The 22,238-nt window shown below is 40.5% G+C and overlaps 1 protein-coding gene across 17 annotated transcripts in view; it reads left to right on the top strand.

Moving 5' to 3' along the window:
* HDAC9 (histone deacetylase 9) overlaps window positions 1–21,470 on the top strand; it is a 656,589-nt gene extending 635,119 nt beyond the window's left edge. For 15 of the 17 annotated variants that reach the window (XM_056519737.1, XM_056519738.1, XM_056519739.1 and 12 more), the window contains 2 exons: window positions 13,523–13,774; window positions 18,101–21,470. In XM_056519737.1, coding sequence (XP_056375712.1) covers window positions 13,523–13,774; window positions 18,101–18,154 — 306 coding nt within the window. In that variant the 3' untranslated portion in view covers window positions 18,155–21,470. Of the gene's footprint in view, window positions 1–13,522; window positions 14,307–18,100 lie in introns of those variants that run through there. The other 2 variants (XM_056519736.1, XM_056519744.1) reach the window with 2 other exon arrangements.
* The last annotated feature ends 768 nt before the right edge of the window (window positions 21,471–22,238 follow it).

Genomic DNA, 22,238 nt, shown 5'->3' with positions numbered 1-22,238 from the left:
AGCCGGAGGGTCCCTACTTGCCTCCACGCTGTCCGATCACCGAATGACTGCTCAGTGCCTGAGATCCAGGCATGAGCAGTCAAGCGGCAGAATCATTGATCAGTGGTTTCCTATGAGAAACCATTGAACAATGTAAAAGATCAGTGTGTGCAGTGTTATAGCCCCATATGGGAGCTATAACACTGCAAAAAAAAAAAAAGTGAATTATGATCATTTAACACCTTCCCTAATAAAAGTTTGAATCAACCCCATTTTCCCATAAAAAAAATAAAAATAAAACTGTGTTAATAAAAATAAACATGTGTGGTATCGCAGCGTGCGGAAATGTCAGAATTACGCGCAAAAAAATCAATAATCAATAAGTCCTATCAATGCAAAAATGGTACCGCTAAAATCTTCTGATCAAGACGCAAAAAATGAGTCCTCATACCGCCCAATACGCGGAAAAATAAAAAGTTATAGGGGTCAGAAGATGACATTTTTAAACGTATACATTTTCCTGCATGCAGTTATGATTTTTTCCGTAAGTACGACAAAATGAAACCTATATAAGTAGGGTATCATTTTAATCATACGGACCTACAGAATAAAGAGAAGGTGTCATGTTTACCGAAAAATGTACTATGTAGAAACGGGAGCCCCCAACATTTACATAATGGTGTTTTTTTTTTTTTTCTATTTTATCTCACAATTATTTTTTTTCCGTTTTTAACTGTATATTTTTGGGTAAAATGACTGACGTAATTGCTAAGTAGAATTGGAGACGCAAAAAATAAGGTAAGGTAAGGAGGAAAAAAACAAAAATGGAAAAACGGAAAAAAAAACGGGTCCTTAAGGGGTTAAATAACTTTTCCCATTTCCTAAAGACATGTCAAAAGTGTTGATTGGTCTTCATCTCAGATACAGATACAGCCAAGAGAAGTGCTCAGCTGAGTGTTTCACTCCCCAACTCGCTGCAATCTCAGCTTTACTGCATGAGACAGGCTCCATAGAGTTGTAAAGGGGACCAACTCCTGCAGCTAGACTGATAAGGCAGTTAGCTGGGGAGTGTAGCGATCAGTCATGCACTTCTCCCAGCCATGCGTACTGTATCTACTGATTGGTAGGGTCTGAACACCCAGAACCTGATCAATAAGAACTTTCGACGGGTCTCTAAAGATATGTCAAAAGTTCAAATTTTTCTTAAAAAGTGTCCATATATTTTTGCATTTTTTCAGCAGTAGCCAGTCCAGTGGCACGATAACAAAATAGCAGTGCAGTTTATTGGGGTCCATGGGCACTAACATTGAGCAGGGTACAAGCCAACTTATCATATTTTTCGCCCTATAGGACACACCGGCATATAAGACGCACCCAATTTTAAAGGTGCAAAATCTAGAAAAAAAAAATATTCTGCCCCCAACTGGCATGCTGGGAGTTGTAGTTTTGCAACATCTGGAGGTCCGCAGGTTGAAGATCACTGGATAGGAGGTAATACTCACGTGTCCCCGCCGCTCCGGACCCGTCACCGCTGCCCGGGATGTCGCTCCATCGCTGTCGCCGCGTCCCCGTGGTGTCCCCGACGCTCCGGGCGTCTTCTTCCCCGGGATCCACGCTCTCCGTCGCCATCATCACGTCGCCGTCATCACGTCGCTATGCACGCCGCTCCTATTGGATGACGGGACAGCGTACGCGACGACGTGATGATGTCGAAGGAGAGCGCCGGCCATGCATGGGATCCCGGCATGGAGCAGACACCGAGGAGGCAGGTAAGGTCCCTCCCGGTGTCCTGAAAGCTGTTCGGGACTCCGCGATTTCACCGCGGCGGTCCCGAACAGCCCGACTGAACAGCCGGGTTAGTGTCACTTTCGCTTCAGACGCGGCGGTCAGCTTTGATCGCCGCGTCTGAAAGGTTAATACAGGGCATCACCGCAATCGGTGATGTCCTGTATTAGCCGTGGGTCCCGGCCGTTGATGGCCGCAGGGACCGCCGCGATAGGTGTGTATTCGCCTTATAAGACGCACCAACTCCCCCCCCCTAGTTTTGGGGAAGAAAAAGTGCGTCTTATATGGCGAAAAATACGGTAATCAAATTTACCACAACAGGACATGAAAAAATAATGAATATCTGATTTCTACATGCAAAGGTTCCACCTAGTTAAAAAATATCATAATAACTGGGGCTAAATGGTAAAGGGGCAGTACTCAGTAGTCCACATTTCAATCTGGATTCTGTGTAAGTTAATATCCAGCTACAAATAATAACCAGAAAACGTATATACTTCAACAAAAGTTTTAACTTTGAAACTCCTCCTATGAACAATGTGCATGGAAGGTTTGACAGGAGCCGGAAGTGTTTCCACCACTAGATGGCGCCTGATAAAAATGCATTGCTCTGCTTGCAGTAGGTATAAATGCATATATATATATATGTATATATATATGTATATATATATATATATATATATATATATATATATGTGTGTGTGTGTGTGTGTCAGTGTGTGAATATATTACAATATATATTACAATATATATATATATATATATATATATGTATTTATATGTGCTATGCATATATATATATATATATATATATATATATATATATATATATAATGTAAAATAGTCACACACTGACACAAACACACACACACACACATATATATATATATATATATATATATATATATCATTTAATTTTTTTATCTATAGAGTTTTTAGCTTATATGGCTTTCTAAACAGAGTAGATGTTCAGTGACTATAGTCTGTTGTTTTCTTATAAATGTTTTTTTTTACAATATTTTAGGCTAAGGTTTTCTATCCACTTATAGTCTTGACCAATGTTTCCCAACCAGTGTGCCTCCAGCTGTTGCAAAACTACAACTCCCAGCATGCCCGGACAGCCTTTGGCTGTCCGGGCATGCTGGGAGTTGTAGTTTTGCAACAGCTGGAGGCACACTGGTTAAAAAGAACACTGGCCTACTCTGAGCAGAAGAGGAGCATAGCAATTAACAGGATCAAAATGCATTTGGACAATCAGAGTGAAATGTACAAGTAAGAATTCCTGAGAATTTTATGAAAGTTAGGAAAATAATCTTTAGATAATCATCTTTATTTCGCATTCTGCAATTGTCACTAGTCACTAGTGATGAGCGGCAGGGGCCATATTCGAATTTGCGATATTTCACGAATATTTGGACGAATATTCGCTCTATGTTCGCGAAATTGGCATATTTGCTATGTTTGTTCTCTTTTTTTTTTTCATGCAAATATTCACAATGAAATTTGCATAGTGCGGATACACAATTATATCTTTGACCTAAAAGAAGGGAGGAATCAGTGTCCAGTCTGGAAGTGCAGATATTCGCATTAATATTCGCATAAATATTCGCATGGAAAAAAATATTCGTCATTACCAATATATATCACTATATTCTAAATATTTGCGAAATTGCGACGTGCCGATATTCGCAGTAAAAATTTGCATTTCGAATATTCGCGCTCAACACTATGTGTCACCCAGGATTTTGACACTGCAGGGAGTATGTAGACACTGGATATTTTACCTATAGGATCTATTCTATGTAAAGCACCTTGAAAACCGTGCCTGCAATGCAAATTGTGACTTTCTATAGTGTGGACGGAATAGTTTGCCTGACTTTTTTAAATATTAATGTTTGGGAATCTGAACTGGGCTTTTATATTTTATATATGGAAGGCAGATTCTTGTCAGATCAGATTTATTTATGTGTAGGAAACTGCTTTTTGTTGTAGCCCAGTGAGTAAACTTTTCTAAAACTTTTTTTATTCTGATAAGTAACAGCCATGTCTTTAAATGGGTACTCCGACGCTTAGACATCTCATCTCCTATCCAAAGGATAGGGGATAAGATGCCTGATCGCGGGGGTCCTGCCGCTGGGGACCCCGTGATCTTGCACGCCGCACCCTGTTTATAATCAGTCCTCGGAGCATGTTCACGCCCCCTCCTATAGGTTTGCATTGAGGGGGGCGGAGACGTCACACGGGGCGGAGCCTTGACCTCACAACGCTCCGGCCCCGTGATCTACAGTAATCAGACCCGGAGCGAACACGCTTCGGGGACTGATTATAAACGGGGTGTGGTGTGCAAGATCACGGGGATCCCCAGCGGCGGGACCCCCGCGATCAGGCATCTTATCCCCTATCCTTTGGATAGGGGATAAGATGTCTACGCGCCGGAGTACCCCTTTAATTATAATACCATTATTTGGCAATGGTGCTGAATGCAGCATCAAATAAGGGTGTACGGCAAAAGGCCAACAGGAATCAGGGCTCCAGCAAAAGCCTATCTATTTATCTTATTGGATAGTACAAGCCTGAGTCTCTGTAGGAACCACATTAAAGGGGTTTACCCCTATACATGTTATTGGATAGGGGATAACATGTCTGATCGCAGGGAGTCCTGCCACGGGGACCCCCCTGCAATCTCAGGGCCAGAACTTCAGTGTTACGGAAGCCTGGGGCTTCTGTGATCGTGACATCACGCCATGCCCCCCTCCATTCATGTCTATGGGAGGGGTCGTGACGGCTAGTACACAGCTTTAATGCCTCCTCCTGTAGACATGAATGGAGAGGGCATGGCGGCTGTGTTCGCCAGCCATCCGGCACTGCACAGAGTTTGCTCCGTGTACCGGATGACTGGGGTGCCGCGGCAGAGATCACGGGGGTCCCCAGCGGCCGAACCCCCGGGATTAGACATGTTATCTCCTATCCTTTGGGATTGGGTTTACCCCTCTAATGGGGACAGAGGTGCAAAGAAATGCCAAGCCAAATTTATGGTTCATACTACCATAGGAAAGTAATAAAAGTTGGCACTTGTCCTTGGTGCTGCTCGTGGACAAATCACAATGTAGAAAAAGTAGAAAATCCCAGCAGTCACTTTATGCTTCAGTCACCTTAGTGTTTATTCATAAGGCACCTTTACAGGTAATATTGCGACACACAGATGGGAATAACACTGCCAGATTGCTTGTCGGCATTGTTTATGGTCGGAACTACAACAATATCTGATCTTCTTCGAACCTCCAACTATTCTGTTGCAATAATACCTGTAAACAGGGCTCAAGTCCTGAAGAAATGCATGGGAATGGAGTTCCTGCACTTTTTCCAAAACAGGAATACTGTTCCTATTAGCAGGGATCCTGCAGGACATCTTGGATATTTTGTGTGGGTGGACATCTAGGGTGAGTTCCCACGCTTTTTTTTCCCAGGACTTGACCCCTGCCTGTAAAGAAAAAAAAAAAAGCTTTTGATATTTCCAAGAGAGATTTCAAAATTTTGGAGCAGATAGGGTCTGTGTGTTCAGACCCGGACAGAACACTAGATAGAGCTGAGAAAAGTCCTACGTGACAGGGACTGTATCATAAGGCTATGTTCACATAGTGGAAGATCTGCAATTCTGCTCAAATTCCATTCTGCTAAGCTTGCAGCAGAATTTTTGCATAATTTAAAGAATTCTGGCTTAATTTCTGTGTGTTTAAAACACAGAATTCTACCAAAATTCAATGAGTTCAATGGAATTCCGCCCGCAATTCTGCAAAATTTTAAGACAGGTCTTCTGCAGTGTGAATGGGTCAATGGAATCTCCATTGTAGAGAGTGGGCTGGAAATTTTGCGGAATTCCGCCACAGAATTTCACGTGGAATTTCCAAACTGTGAACACAGCCTCATACAAGTCTATTGGACTGTTTAGATCCATAGACAACGAGCGTTGGGAGAAGTACTCAGATGCATTTTCTCCCTGCTTGTTTTAGAAACTGGTCAGGGTCTGAACCATCAGAAAGATACACTTCAAGGAAACACTACTATCACATTATTATAACTGTTTTTCACTCTCCCGCATTAGATGGGTGAGGCTAAACAATGGCCTGCTTTCCTTCTTAGGCTGGGTTCACACCACGTTTCGTTAAATACGGTTCCCGTATATGGTTGGGAGGAGGGGGCGGGGCTTAATTACGGCGCCCGCACTCAGCCATATTCGGGAACCGTATTTAATGCATGTCTATGAGCCGACCGGAGTGAACCGCAGCCTCTGGTCAGCTTCGTTTTTGGCCGTATGCGGTTTCCTGACCGTAGGCAAAAACGCAGTCGACCACGTTTTTGCCTGCGGTCGGGAAACCGCATAAGGCCGAAAACAAAGCCGACCGGAGGCTGCTCACTCCGGTCGGCTCATAGACATGCATTAAATACGGTTCCCGAATACGGCTGAGTGCGGGCGCCGTGATTAAGCCCCGCCCCCTTCCTCCCAGCCGTATACGGGAACCGTATTTAACAAAACGTGGTGTGAACCCAGCCTTACTGAGCAGCTTTGTTTCTCCAATATGGACTGGAACTCACTTCTATATGAGAATCATAAATCTGAAGGCTTGGTTCACATCTGTGTTGAAGTTCTGTTTGGGGCCTCTGTCACAGATTCTGTTCAGGAGGACTGAACAGAGAAGGATGGTCTGCTGCATAATGGACACCAACGGATCTCGAGAGACGCCATTGACACCAGTTCTGCATCCCATATACATAAGCCCCTAAATAATGCTGTTGTTGTGTTACAAAACCTTGACAATGAACACAGTAATCTCACATCATGGGAATGATAAACATGATGTTTACGGTGCCCCGTGTGGTCCGCTGACGATCACTTACCTGTCCTCGGGGCTCCGGCGCGTCCTCTTCGGGATCCCCTGCATCGTCGGCGCTCTCCATCATCGTCATCACGTCGCTGCGCACGCCGTCCTGTCATCCAATAGGAGCAGCGTGCGTAGCGACGTGATGGCGGCAACGGAGAGCAGCGACGGAAAGCGAGGATGAACCGGGGAAGCAGAGGCCTTGCCGGAGCGTCGGGGACACCTCGGGTCGCGGCGACAGTGATGGAAGGCGACATCCAGGGCAGCGGTGACGGTCCGGAGCGGCAGGGACAGGTGAGTACAACTTCCTCTAACAGTGGTCTTCAACCTGCGGACCTTGAGATGTTGCAAAACTACAACACCCAGCATGCCCGGACAGCCAATGGCTGTCCGGGCATGCTGGGTGTTGTAGTTTTGAAACATCTGGAGGTCCGCAGGTTGTAGACCACTGTCCTATACTACACATTGCACGGATCCCTCAACATACGATGGTTTCAACAAAAGATGGTCCATTTGGAACGGATTCCCATCGTATGTTGAGGGACCACTGTATATTACTCTATGGGGAAATGAACACATTGGTGTTATGGCAGAAGTATAATAAATCCAGATTTGTAAATGCACAAAAATGTATCTTACAGTTATGTAACTGTATAACCAAAGTGATAATACATAAAAGAATAGTATATATGAGACAGAACAGGAATAAAACAACACAAGGGTGATACTTAGGTTGTTGGTGGGGGTCTAACTGCTGGGACCCCGCAAATCACTAGAACAGAAGAGAAATGTTCCCCGTAATGAAAGAAGCTGACCATGCATAACTTTAATATGTGGGAACAACCCTTTAGAAATTATATACAAATTTGTGTTCCAGGGCAGAGATGATAAACAATAAAGTCACAGTGCAGTCTTATCCTTTTATTTAGAAGAATGGCTGTTGGGCCCCCTGTGGCCCTTGGCAGTCACTATTGTTGTGCTTGTGTATTAGTTTTCTAACATTTCCAAAAGAGAGCTTTTTTTTTAACTAAAAAACTATTGGTAGTATAAAGCCCAATATATCTCTTAGATAACAATATTTTGGTTTAGCTTTATTTATTTATTTACATATTTATTATCCTCTACTCATTTTTAGACGTCAAAAGGAAAACACAGTCCACTCACAAACCACACACTTAAGTACCGTCTGTTCTGCACTGTAATACTAACTTCAAAGACTGCTATGTGAGAATTGAGCAGATAACCCTTGGCATAGCTGTTTCCTATTAAAACTTTTTTCCCCCTTGTTACAGGTTCCAGAGACTCTAGTGTTAACTCTTTCACTGCACACATAGAGCTGCCATTACTTCAGCTAAAACTAAAGTATCCTTGCAATGTATTTTATTTACAAGATTGGCCATGCAGCTCACTATATAGACAAGCGGACTGTATAGAGATCAGGGAATCAACTGTATGAGTGAGAATTAAAGGGGGTACTTTTTTAAATCAACTGGTGCCAGAAAGTTAAACAGATTTGTAAGTTACTTTTATTTAAAAATCTTAATCCTTCCAGTACTTATCAGCTGCTATATACTAAAGAGGAAGTAATTTTCTGTCTGACCACAGTGCTCTCTGCTGACACTCCCCCACCCCCACCCCATAGCAAACCTATCCTGCTCTGGACAGTTCCTGACGTGGACAGAGGTGTCAGCATAGAGCACTGTGGTCAGAGTGAAAAGAAATTAAAAAAGAAAAGAACTTCCTCTTTAGCATACAGCAGCTGATAAGTACTGGAAGGATTAACATTTTTAAATAGAAGTAATTTACTAATCTGTTTAACTTTCTGCCACCAGTTGATTTAAAAAAAGAAAATGCCCACCGGAGTACCCCTTTAACCCCTTAAGGACCCAGCTCATTTTTACCATAAAGGAGAACTCCAGAATAGATAAATTTTCCTCCATACTGCCGGCAGTAAGAAAATAAATAGATACATACCTTCCTTCGCTCCCCCAGTGCCTTCGGTAACCCACTCCGGTCTCCGCCGCGATCCTCTTCCTGCTTGCCGGTGGTCGGTGAGTCATACTGCACTCAGCCAATCACCGGCCGCAGTGAAGTCCCTACTCGGGAGAGAAGGAGTCACATTTGGCTTTTTGGGCTGAGCAAATGAAAAATAAAATTTTTCATTTTCATGGACCACTGTTCCAAAAATCTGTCAGACACCTGTGGGCTGTAAATGCTCACCGTACCCCTTATTACATTCTGTGAGTGGTGCAGTTTCTAAAATGGGGTCACATGTGGGGGGGGGGTCCATTGTTCTGGCACTATGGGGGCTTTGTAAACACACGTGGCCTTCAATTCCAGACAAATTTTCTCTCCAAACGCCCAATGGCGCTCCCTCTCTTCTGAGCATTGTAGTTTGCCCGCAGAGCACTTTACATCCACATATGGGGTATGTTCTTACTCAAAAGAAATGGGGTTACAAATTTTGGGGGGCTTTTTTTCCCTATTTTCCCTTGTGAAAATGAAAAATTTAGGGTAACACCAGCATTTTAGTTAAAAAATATGTTTTTTTTCATTTTCCCATCCAACTTTAACGAAAATTTGTCAAACACCTGTGGGGTGTTAAGACTCACTATAACCCTTGTTACGTTCCGTGAGGGGTGTAGTTTCCAAAATGGGGTCACATGTGGGTATTTATTTTTTTGCATTTATGTCATAACCGCTGTAAAATCAGCCACCCCTCTGTAAATCACCAATTTAGACCTCAAATGTACATAGTGCGCTCTCACTCCTAAACCTTGTTATGCGCCCGCAGAGCATTTTACGCCCACATATGGGGTATTTCCGTACTCAGGAGAAATTGCATTATAAATTTTGGGGGTCCTTTTTCCTTTTACCTCTTGTGAAAATAAAAAGTATGGGGCAACACCAGCATGTTAGTATAAATGTTTTTATTTTTTTACACTAACAGGCTGGTGTAGACCCCAGCTTTTCCTTTGCATAAGGGATAAAAGGAGAAAAAGCCCCTAAAATTTGTAATGCAATTTCTCCTGAGTACAGAAATACCCCATATGTGGCCCTAAACTGTTTCCTTGAAATACGACAGAGCTCCAAAATTAGAGGGATTGCATAAGGGTGGACATAGGAGTATTCTATGCCAGTGATTCCCAAACAGGGTGCCTCCAGCTGTTGCTAATCTCCCAGCATGACTGGACAATCAGTGGCTGTCCGAAAATGCTGGGAGTTGTTGTTTAGGCTCCGTTTTGGAACCACTGCCATACGATACGTTTTTCATTTTTATGGGGGGGACAGTGTAAGGCGGTGTATATGTAGTGTTTTACCCTTTATTTTGTGTTAGTGTAGTGTAGCGTTTTTAGGCGTTAGGAGTTTGCGCAGCGGCGGAAAATTTGCCGCAGCTCAAACTTGATGCAGGAAACTCACTGTAAACCCGCCCGTGTACATTCACATGGGGGGGGGGAGGGACCTCCAGCTGTTGCAAAACTACAATTCCCAACATGCACTGACAGACCATGCATGATGGGAGTTGTACTTTTGCAACAGCTGGAGGCACACTGGTTGGAAAACCTTCAGTTAAGTTCTGTTATCTAACTCAGTATTTTCCAACAAGTGTGCCTCCAGCTGTTGCAAAACTACAACTCCCAGCATGTACTGATCGCCGAAGGGCATGCTGGGAGATGTAGTTATACAACAGATGGAGGTACGCAACTACAACTCCCAGCATGGCAAGACAGCCGTCTGCTGTTTGTGCATGATGGGAGTTGTAGTTTTGCAAGATTTAGAGGGCCACGGTTTAGAAACCACCACACAGTGATCTCCAAACTGTGGCTCTCCATATGTTGCAAAACTACAAATCCCAGCATGCTCAGACACCAAACTTTTGTGTGGGCATGCTGGGAATTGTAGTTTTGCAAGATCTAGAGGTCCACAGTTTAGAGACCACTGCACAGTGATCTCCAAACTTTAACCCTCCAGCTGTTGCAAGACTACAAATTCCAGCATGCCCAAACAGCAAACAGCTGTCTGGGCATGCTGGGAGTTGTAGTTTGCAACATCTGGGGGGCTACAGTTTAGAGACCACAGTATAGTGGTTTCCAAACTGTAGGCCTCCAGATGTTGCTAGGCATCTCAACGGCTTCCGTAGTCTGCACCAGGGAGCCAGCCGCAGGTCATCGCCGCACGCTTCCGCCGATCACCACCGCCGATGGTATGTGACCTCCGACGCCGGTAACAGGACAGTTCCCCGGTTCTGCCCGGACTACTGTGGGTGGGCAGAATGGGGGAACCGAACTTTAACCCCCCCCCCCCGCCCCCAATCTGCTATTGGTTGGTCGCTTCTGACCGACCAATAGCAGGGATAGGAGGTGTGGCACCCCTGCCACCTCATTCCTATCCCTTCAGGGAGATTGTGGGTGTCTTGGACAGCCCAAATCCCCCTTATTTTCCTGGTCACCGGAGACCCGTATGGCCCGGAATCGCCGACATGGGGGAGGTCTCAGGACCTCCCTGGGCATTGTCACGGGATGCCTTCTAAATGACCGAAATTCCCACGGGCATAAAGATACGCCCTGGGTCCTTAAGTACCAGGGAGTGAGGGCGTACCTGCATGCCCTGGGTCGCTAAGTGGTTAAGGAACAAACCCATGCAGTGGTGACATTCCAGATCAAGTATGAAGTTTTACTTTTTAGATTACAGTCTTCCCTCCTGTATTTATATTCTATCTTTATTCCCACTTCTTATAATAAGATACTTTCCAACAACATTATGGGGGAGATTCATCAAGACCTGTGCAGAGGAAAAGTTGACCAGTTGCCCATAGCAACCAATCAGATCGCTTGGTTGCTATGGGCAACTGGTCAACTTTTCCTCTGCACAGGTCTTGATGCATCTCCACCTATATTTGTAAAGAACTGTATAATGTGAACTAGAGTCGGTGATTCACATTAAAAGTTTATTCTATAAGTAAATAAATCATGGGTAATATAACTTATCTAGATTCACTGACTGAATTTAACCTACTTAGTGGATGCACAAATATATGCTCTGGATTTACCTTCATTGTGGATGCACAAATATATGCTGCCATTTAGTGAATTTGCCTATGTCCGTCAAGACAGGTTGTTCTACAGATACAGTAAAGAGCAGGACCACCAGGAAAACCTAAAAGGTCTTGTCCCACCATTGAGACTTATCCATTATCCAACAAATTGGAAAAATGTATAATCGCAAGCCTATCTGCTGGGACCCTCTGCAATCTGAAGAACAGGTCTAGACTGCCATTGAATGAGCGCAGTGGACACACATGTGCACTGCCATTCTATTTACTGTCTATGAGAGCTTCTGGAGATAGCAGCTGCATTAATAAACAACAACAAAATGGTGGTTGCCTGCATGTGTCCACCGTTCTGTTTCAGCAGGAGACTCGGGAACCCATTTTTGAACACATAGGGGGCCCCAATAGTTGGACCCCCACAATTGTACAATTATCCCCTATTCTGATGATAAGTCTTAGTGGTGGAACAACCCCCGGAAGTGGGCTATAAGGCTTCCTACAAACATTTGTTTTCTAGGTGCCAGAAGAAATGTTCATGTTGAACACAATAAAAGAGTTCTAATGAGGCCTAGATGCATTTTTGGATATTAGATTTGGATATTAGATTTAAAGGGGTATTCTGGCCAAAGACATCTTATCCCCTATCCAAAGGATAGGGGATAAGATGTCTTTGGCCAGAATACCCCTTTAAAAGGGATTGAACGTTGATTCAAGAATTTATTCTGATTGCCATATTTGGAGTCTGGAAGGAATTTTTGCTTTGTATGGGGCAATTGGCATCAGCCTCATAAGGGTTTTTTGCCTTCCTCTGGGTCAACACAGTGGGGACACAGTAGGGTTATAGGTTGAACTTGATAGACTCTAGATAGTCTGTAACTATGTAACACATTAGGGTATTGCTTTATTTGTATTTCCCTCATATAAATTTATGACTTAAAATTATGTTCATGCTACCAAGTGGAGAAGGACAGCTGTTTGAAAAGTAAAGATGTAGTGGCCAATCATCCAGTTGGTGGTGTGCTACTGGGTTTTCAGCTTCAAAAACGAACAATGACCAGATGTGTTGTTTTATCTCAATACTGTACATACTCACTACTGTTGTCAAGCACAACATCCATAGCTTTTCCACTCTTCATAAATAAAAAAACTAAAAAAAATCTACCTACACTTAAAGGGGTACTCCAGTGGAATTTTTTTTTTAAATGGTGCCAGAAAGTTAAACAGATTTGTAAATTACTTCTATTTAAAAATCTTAATCCTTCCAGTACGTATCAGCTGCTGTATGCTCCAGAGAAAGTTTTTTTCTTTTTGAATTTATTTTCTCTCTGTCCATGGTGAACTCTGCTGCCACCTCTGTCCATGTCAGGAACTGTCCAGAGCAGGAACAATTCCCCATAGAAAACCTAGCCTGCTCTGGACAGTTCCTGACATGGACAGAGGTGTCAGCTAAGAGCACAGTGGAGAGGCAGAAAATAAATTCAAAAAGAAAAAAAACTTTCTCTGTATTATACAGCAGCTGATAAGTACTGGAAGGATTAAGATTTTTTTTTTAATAGATGGATGTACTTTACAAACCTGTTTAACTTTCTGGCACCAGTTGATTTAAAAAAATAATGTTCTCCACCGGAGTACCCTTTTAAATGTGCTATGTAACTGGTAAATGTAGGTGGTGTCTTTGGCGCATATAGAAATGGTTAGTTGTTTTATATTGAGTGTGTTCTAAAAATAGGTATTATAAAATCTGTTCCTCATGGCAACCCATAGGAAATACTTTTTTTTTTTTTTTACTTAAATTATGTTTATAATCTCCTTTTCATTTTTGTTTATAAAGATGCTTTCCAAATCTATCGAACAACTACGCCAACCCGGAAGCCAGCTGGAGGAATCTGAAGAAGAACATCACAGCGATTATACAATGCAAGAAGAAAGGCTTTCCTCCACTGGAAACATAAGAAGTCACAGCAGTACTGATCTTAGAACTGACCACCTAACGCCCGTGAAGGTGAAAGAGGAACCGCTGGACAGTGACGACGACATTCAAACACACCCAGAATCTAATCCCAAATCAGCCTTTGTCCAACAGGTAACGGGCAACGATTTTACCCCAAGATTTGTCATAAAGTTTCTGCTTTGAACTTGGAACTGGCCAAAAAATGACAACTGGTACAAAGTTACCACTATTCAAAATAAACTGTTTAATTATTATTATTTTTATTTTTTTTATTTATTCCTAGAAAAAAAACTGTACATTTCCTTTATAAATTAAAATTAAATATTAAGGTTACATACATATTCTGGCTAGTAGTCACATGGCAAACAAATCACTAGATGCTCTGCTCTTTAACTATCTCTTGTACAGCACAGATTTGAAGGTAACCTTTTACCTGACCTTGTCTATTTTTTCCTATTTAAAGGAATACTTCAGAAAATGTTCTAATTTAGGGCCCAATAGGCAGGACATTACACAGGGTTTAAAAAAAAAAAAAAAAAAATACCAAAGACAGAATCCCTCCCTGTGTCATGCCCCACACTTGGGCCCTGCACCAGGTATAATACAGTAACCTACTTTTTTCTAGATTAGTGTTCTCTAAACTGTGGCCCTCAAGATGCTGCAAAACTATAACTCTTAGCATGCCCGGACAGCCAACGGCTGTCCGGGCATGCTAAGAGTTGTAGTTTTGCAACATCTGGAGGGCCATAGTTTGGAGACCACTGGCCTAGAGTATGCCTTTAAAATATTTCAATGATCTACTTAGACTTCATCTAATGTTAATGATGTTAGGGGACAAAAGCAAGGAATTTAAGAGTAATTTGATTAATATATATATATATATATATATATATATATATATTTTTTTTTTTTTTTTTTTTTATTTATATATATATATATATATATATATATATATATATATATTAACAATTTACTTATATACATTGCTATTTCTTAATATATGGTTTAAAGGGGTACTCCCCTGGAAAACATTTGTTTTTAAATTAACTGTTTCCAGAAAGTTAAACAGATTTGTAAATTACTTCTATTTAAAAATCTTAATCCTTCCAGTACTTATCAGCTGCTAAATGCTCCACAGGAAGTCCTTTTCTTTTTGAATTTCCTTTCTTGTCTGACCACAGTGCTCTCTGCTGACACCTCTGTCCATGTCAGGAACTGTCAAGAGCAGGAGAGGTTTGCTATGGGGATTTGCTCCTACTCTGGACAGTTCCTGACATGGACAGATGTGTCAACAGAGAGAACTGACAGAAAAGAAATTCCAGAAGGAAAGAACTTCCTCTGGAGCATACAGCAGCTGATAAGTACTGGTAGGTACTGTTTTTTTTAAATTGAAGTAATTTACAAATCTCTTTCTGGCACCAGTTGATTGAAAAAACAAATGTTTTTTTAGAGGAGAACCCCTTTAAAGGGGTACTCCGCCCCTATACATCTTATCCCCTATCCAAGGATAAGGGATAAGTTATCTGATCGCAGGGGTCCCGCTGCTGTGGACCCCTGCGATCTCTCCTGCAGCACCCTGAGTCATCAACTCTCCGGAGCTATGTTTGCTCCGTGGCTGATGACGGGCCAGTGATTCATGCTGGCATGGCTCCGCCCCCTTATTATGTCATGCCACACCCCCTTAATGCAAGTCTATGGGAGGGGGCGTGGTAACAGTTACGCCCCCTCCCAAAGACTTATATTAAGGGGGCGGGGCATGATGTAATTAGGGGCGGAGTCATGATGTCACAAACCGCCGGTCCCTGTATTGTGAGTCATCAGCCATGGAGCAAACCAAGCTCCGGAGAGCTGATGACTCGGGGGGCTGCAGGAGAGATTGTGGGGGTCCCCAGCAGTGGGACACCTGCGATCAGACATCTTATCCCCTATCTTTGGATAGGGGATAAGATGTCTAGGGGCGGAGTACCCCTTTAAGGCTTTTATTGCAAAAGTCTATATGTACAGTTCTTAAGGTGTGATATATTTTCTAACATATCTGAACGAAACAGAACCAGGTAAACACAGTAGGTTCAGATAGAGAAACAAGATTATGAAGTGTTTAGTCGTTCATACGATATACCTGATTCGATACTGACCATACATTTTGTATGATTACATTAGATTAATCTATATGTAGGTTAACATGTCACTGTACCTTTTTGTCTTCAAATGAACTAAAGATCTATGTGAAATGTGAATGGAAATAAATGTTTGTTTTTGTTCTGTAAGATATGTTTGGATACATATTTATTAACTCCGCTGTTACTGTAGCATTTTTTGCATTAATAAATCACTTAATATCAATGTGGGCATAGCTTGATGGTCCTGGGCCCTGGTGCAAAATCTCAACCAGGGCACAATTTGTATTACTCCTGTCCTCTTAGATAGTCTGTTTGGCCATTAACTATCTTTCCCAATCCTCGAATAAACGCTTACCTATGCCAACTATTCATAAATTAAAGAGTACCTGTCATCAAACCATATTTTCTGAACTAACTCCGATTATATTCCCTAACTACTCCAAACACCCCTCTTGCCCTTAACATTTTTTTAAAAAGCTGCGTATCATACCTTTACCCTTGCTCACATTGTGTGAGCTCCCAGCAGGAGAAAGTGGTCGCTCCCAGCAAGCACAATGTCACTGAAGCTTACGAGAGCTGTGCCTCGCCATGCCCCGCCATGCCCCGCAGGCACTTCCAAACTAACTGTTTGACTTGAGGCAGGAAACAGAACAGAGCCACCTAGTGGTTGTTTTTTCAATCACATAAAAAATATATAAAGGTTGAAAATTTTAACAGCAAGTAAATAGCAAAGTGTCTTATAATGGCATGAGGAACAATATATTAAAAGTTTAATTTGGTGACAGGTTCTCTTTAAAAATCAACTATCTTTCCCAATCTTTGCATAAATGCTTAGCTAGGCCAAGCTGGGGGGGGGGGGGGGGGTTGAATATGCCACTACTAAACTCATCTGGCCGCAGATATATCCACAAGAATAAAGGGATTGGACAGATGGAATAAAGAATGCACAATCTTTCTCTTTCCCTACATTATCTATAGGGGGAGAGTATGCAGGTCCTTATACACATTAGATGGTCGGCAAGTTCAGCAGACAAATGTGTAATGTGGGCCTTTACATAGCAGTGAAGCCTAGAGAGGCCCGGGTCTACTTCAACCTCTTGTGCCGTAGCTACACCACTAGTGACTAATATTCCTTTCAGTTACAAATGACTGCCTATAGTAGGAGTAAGGAGAAACATGTTGGGCAACATATGTCACAATGACTTTATTATATACAGTTAAACCACTTTGAGAAGACCACCTAAATGTATTCAAAAGTGGTCTTCTATGGGGATTGTCTTCTGATAGAAAATAGGCACTATGCATAATGTATGGTAGACTGAAACCCATTAGACAAAATCTGGTCTGGACAAGGGAGTAGGGATCTCATTAAGATGGTCTTTGGAGAGGTGTCACTGAAATACACTTGATGTTATTTTATCTTCTCTTGCACTTTGAAAGTGTAGTGATCACTGATTTTGTAGCGGGATGTAACTGAGCCAACAAAAAAAATACTAAAATATTTTCATGAAGTTGCCTTAAATAAGGTTGTTATATACTATAGAAAAGTTAAGAGATTATGAATGAGTGCTGTGAACTCCCTATTTTAGTTCTCACAAGCTTGAGGACTTTCCCCACAGTGGGAACTCTAAGCACATACTAATTTCACTATAATAGATGTAAAGGTGTAACACCTATGGCACTTTATTAGAATTCTTAAAGTTTTATATCACACTGAAAATTGCAGTGGAAGTTCATTCTTCCCCAAAATCCTTGCTCTCTTGCCCCTTCAATGTGTCAGAATCTCGTCTGACTAAAAACCTGATGAGTGATAGACTTTCTTTTCCCAGGCATTGTGAGGTATCCACGTAATGTTATTTTGTCATTTTGTTGAGATCTGTTGTCCATAACTTTTGTACACAATTTGTATTTCTAGATACTGTTAACATACTGTGTAACATTATGTCTGATGCAGCAGTGTTTTTTTTTTTTTGCCTTGAACCAATAAATGTACTAAAGTGGGAAAAAAATGTGATGTCATCTGGCTAAAGTACTTCAATGATGTCACTTTGTAATTATGCACAATCACAACATGTCATTTGTTTTTTTTGGCTGTGTTCACATGTTTAGGTTTTTAATTGGAATTATTGAAAATAAAGCCAGGAACAGATCAGGAATGGAGGACACATATAAAAGACCAAGACATTTCCTTTTTTCAGATCCATTTCTGGCTTTGTATTTAATAATTGCAATAAAAATACTGAACGTGTGAACACAGTCTTAGATTAGGTCTTAATTCTCATATTCATGATGGCAGGAATAACAATGTCATTCCTTCTTACTTTTTTTCTATGTGTAGCAACGTATTTTCCACACTCAAGAGGAGAACTTGCAGCCAGCCCACTTTCTGTAGGTGGAGAACACTTTCTTAGTGTCTTAAATTGTGGCCACTCCCTAAAATCACAAGGCTCCTTGGATTATATTGCCCCAATTCTTACACTCAGTCTGAAGATTTTACCTACCTTGGGACATCAAGCTCCTGCTGACAGCAGCAAGTACAGATACAACTTCTTTTTTTATAGAACCGAGAACTTCACAGGATTGATCTACCAGCACTTACACCTATACCTTTAACCTGAAAAGCCTTCATTTTGGATCTACTGTTTTCACGATGACTCTTTCTGCATGACTTGACATTTTCATGATAGCCTTTACATTTTGTACCCTTTTTTGTGACATCTTGCAAGTCATTTGAGGTTACAGAGAGAAATGTGACCAGAGCCCTCTCCTTACATTGGTTTATACAGTATGTGCACAACAAGAACCTTCTTTAACTTAACGCTAACAAAAAATAAAAAATAAAGATTTGACTATTCTAGGACAATTATATATTGTTTCATTTATACTTATTTATTATTGACAGCGGGAAGTACATGTAAAATTGAATAAAATTACTGTTCAATTTTTTCTTTTTTTTGGAATGGTCCCCTGGTAAGCTATCAACTGTAATCTGCATATAAACCTGGCACTGAGCATCTAAATTCCTTGCAATGCAACCACATGTGAAATGGAACATTTAGCAGTTCTTATTGAAAGAAATTTGTAATAAGAGGATGTAATGAATATGCATTACAGGTCCCCTAGAGTCAGTGACAGTCTTTGTGGCCACTTGCTAATGAATGAGAGTACTAAACAGAGGCCACCCCTCTCTGAATTTACTTAGAATTTCAAAAATGGGATTTAAATTTGGGTTTGCTAAACAAAGACAAAGCTGTTGTGTAACTATCATCAGCGAACGTCTAGTTAGTCCAGACATTTTAATGTGTTCTGCCAAGAATGTATCTTTTGGCTATGGGTTTGCTGTTTGTATTTGTTCACAATAAAGGCTAGCTATGGTCAACATCAATGGAAATTCACATCATTATGACCCAATAAATAATAGTTATTTATTAGTAATGCATTGGTTACCTGCATTTTTATAACTATTCATATACCGCACAATATGACTATGTACAAGTTGCATGCGATCTAGTGACCCAAACTCCATAATTTACTCTGAAATGGACATAAATATGTCTAAGTATTACAAAATCTTTATACAAAAATCATATCTGTCCTGCTAAGTTATTTTAGAACCATGATGTTTAAAATGATAACTATCTATATTAATAACTTTACTTTTTATGAGAGACTCAAGAATTTTAAAGGTTGTCAAAAAATTGTCTTATAAGGAAATGAAAAGGTTGTAGTTCAGTGGTGATCAGCCTACCATATTATGGGTGTCACATGTGTAGCCTTGACTCCATCTGAGGCCTCCCATTCAGACTGTGGCTTTTAAAGTAGTTATTCAGGATTAGGAAAATAAGGCTAGTTTCTTCCAAAAACAGCACGAATGGAGCCAAGTTGTAATACCTTACACAACCTGAGGACAGGTGTGGTGTTGTTTGTGGGAAACAATAGCTCTGTTTTTCTGTTCCTGGATAACCCTTTTAAGGCTCTTTTACATGGGGCGATTATCAAGTGAATGAGCTTTCCTAGAATTGCTCATTCACTATAGTCACCTAGTGATCATTCAGTGTTCAATATAGCCATCCAGCTTATCGCATCTATTGTGCAGTCAATAAAATCGGCCCCATGTCCCCTGATTTTAAAGGGCCACCCGAATATTCCAGCCATGCCTTGTGGGACCTGGCCGCACAACAGATCAAGGCTCTGTAAAGGTTAACCAGATCAGTGCTCATACACTGATGCAAGTTGGCCAATCAAAAACAGCCCTTAGCCAGTGTAAAAGACTAAAAGTGACCATCCATGTGCAGGCATACTATATTATGGTCTATAAGGGCTACAGACTAGCTGTTTTTGCATTTCACCTTGACTATAGAGAGTGCCTGTTCATATATGGCCATCTTTCCATGGTAAACAAGAAACATGGGACATGCATCAAGCTGGGTACAGATGGAAGAAGGGATTCAGGGCTGTAAATGCTCCTTGGGCCACCACTTACCCACCACTGTTCTAGCTGAGATCAAGGTTTGCATATATCAGAAATTGTCTTAAGATGGCATCTGTTTATAAATTTTTATGTAGTAATGCATTAGTTTCCACAACCTGCAAGTCATGTTTGCTTTAAGTTTTATAAATAAAGAAATATGCAGTATACCTCATTTATGAGTAGGTGTTACTTTTTAAAGGCATATATTTAATTTTCTGCAGAAAAAAAAGCCTTGTGATACACTGATATTTTTTACATTTTTCCATACATAAATGTTATCTGCCATGCTGATGATCGATCATGGTTTTAAAAACCAAAAATGATCACCTTTCCCCATGAACAGTTATGTTAGCGACTGCATCGGTAGATAGTTATCAAATCTAAAGTACAAGTATTTATAATTAAAAGCTGCTTATGTCAGAAGTACTTTATGTATAGTATGCAAACATTTCACTTGTAGGTTAAAGACAAAAGAAAAGAAAAAACTTCTGTCCTGGTAAGGTACACATAGACAAACATATTTATATATTATGAAAGAGATGAGCAAATGTTCCATACCATGGCTACAAAGGTTTGCAAAAAAATTGAATACAATTGTTATATATTTTTTTATTAGGAAAAAAAGATATAAAATAAATAATAAAATATATTTAACATTTCATTAGTTTTAGGGTGAATTAACATAACAGATTTTGTTACATAAATCTCTGCAACAAAAAATTGGTTCCATTCATCAAAATATGGTTGTTTTGGTGGCAAGCACATGGATTTCTGCACGATCAATCCGTGTCACGGGAATCTACAATTTTCTATATTCTATGGTAATTGAGTCCTTTGAGCTAACAAAACACTTTAACTCCTTTTTCAAATATTTTGCTCATCTCTCAGTTCATAATTAAATTTTTTTCATATTGAATAAGAATACAATTTGGGTTAAATAAAAATTTAGATTTTGTGTAAATACTATGTGAATCAAATGAAAAGTATAATTATATTTATTTTTATGTCATTCAACCTGAAACAGAATTCTCTGGATCAACACAGAGACATACTTATAAAGTTTAACACGATTAAAAAAATACTTTACTTTGGTACCTGTGTACATTACCATTTAATCTGCTGTATTTATTTTCACCACTAGTGGTGATTTTGTGTTTTATTTTGTAAATAGATTATGTTGGTATGTTTCATTTTTACTTTATGTTATTTTATTCTTTTCACAAATAAAGTTTTTGTTCCTTTTTTTTATTGTGTTCCTTTTTTTCTGGTGTTGGACTGAGGTCTCAAAGCCATATACTTGATTTAGTTAATAAATATGATAATATATTAAAGAAAAACTATCATCACTTTCATGCTGCCTGAACCACAAGTCATTGGGGCCATCCTCGATAGTTTCATCCCGGCCTGCTGGAGATCTACCAATTAAGGCCAGTGGGGTTGGAAGAAGCTCGTGGGGATTGCTCCGTTGACTCATGGCTCAAGCAGCATGAAAAGCTTACAGATTTCCCTTTAATAAGCCAAATATAGCATATATTTTTTACTGTCCTTTTTCATAGTTAACACTTGTGTTTACTAAAACAATTTTAAATACTTAGAATTTATAAAAACAGCAATAATCATTTCTTAAATTTGAAATGTCAAGATTCTGTAACTTGTACACACATATATTTGGGTATGTTACCACAGGTTTTTTCATGCATTTTTTTTGGTGCAGTCCAAGCTATGAAAACATAACACCTTATAGAAAGAAAAGACGGAGAACATAAAAATATCTGAAAATCAACTTGTAGTAAAGCAATATTGGTAGAATTTAGAAAAGGAAGCATATTTATTATTTTAAACATGGAAAGTTAAAGCCTGGTTTCCATAGTATTTGAGCAATCCTGCAATATATATGGCTAATGTGCCCATATATTATTATCCAATTGTGTGCCATGTAAGTGTCCCTTTAGCATACTTATTACCAGAGATTTTTTGCAGAAAAACATAGCGAACTGAAATTTTC

Source organism: Hyla sarda, chromosome 5 (assembly GCF_029499605.1).
Source record: "Hyla sarda isolate aHylSar1 chromosome 5, aHylSar1.hap1, whole genome shotgun sequence".
Classification (NCBI taxonomy): Eukaryota; Metazoa; Chordata; class Amphibia; order Anura; family Hylidae; genus Hyla; species Hyla sarda.
Note: the sequence above shows the minus strand (reverse complement) of the source record. Positions and strands in the feature narration are given on the sequence as shown.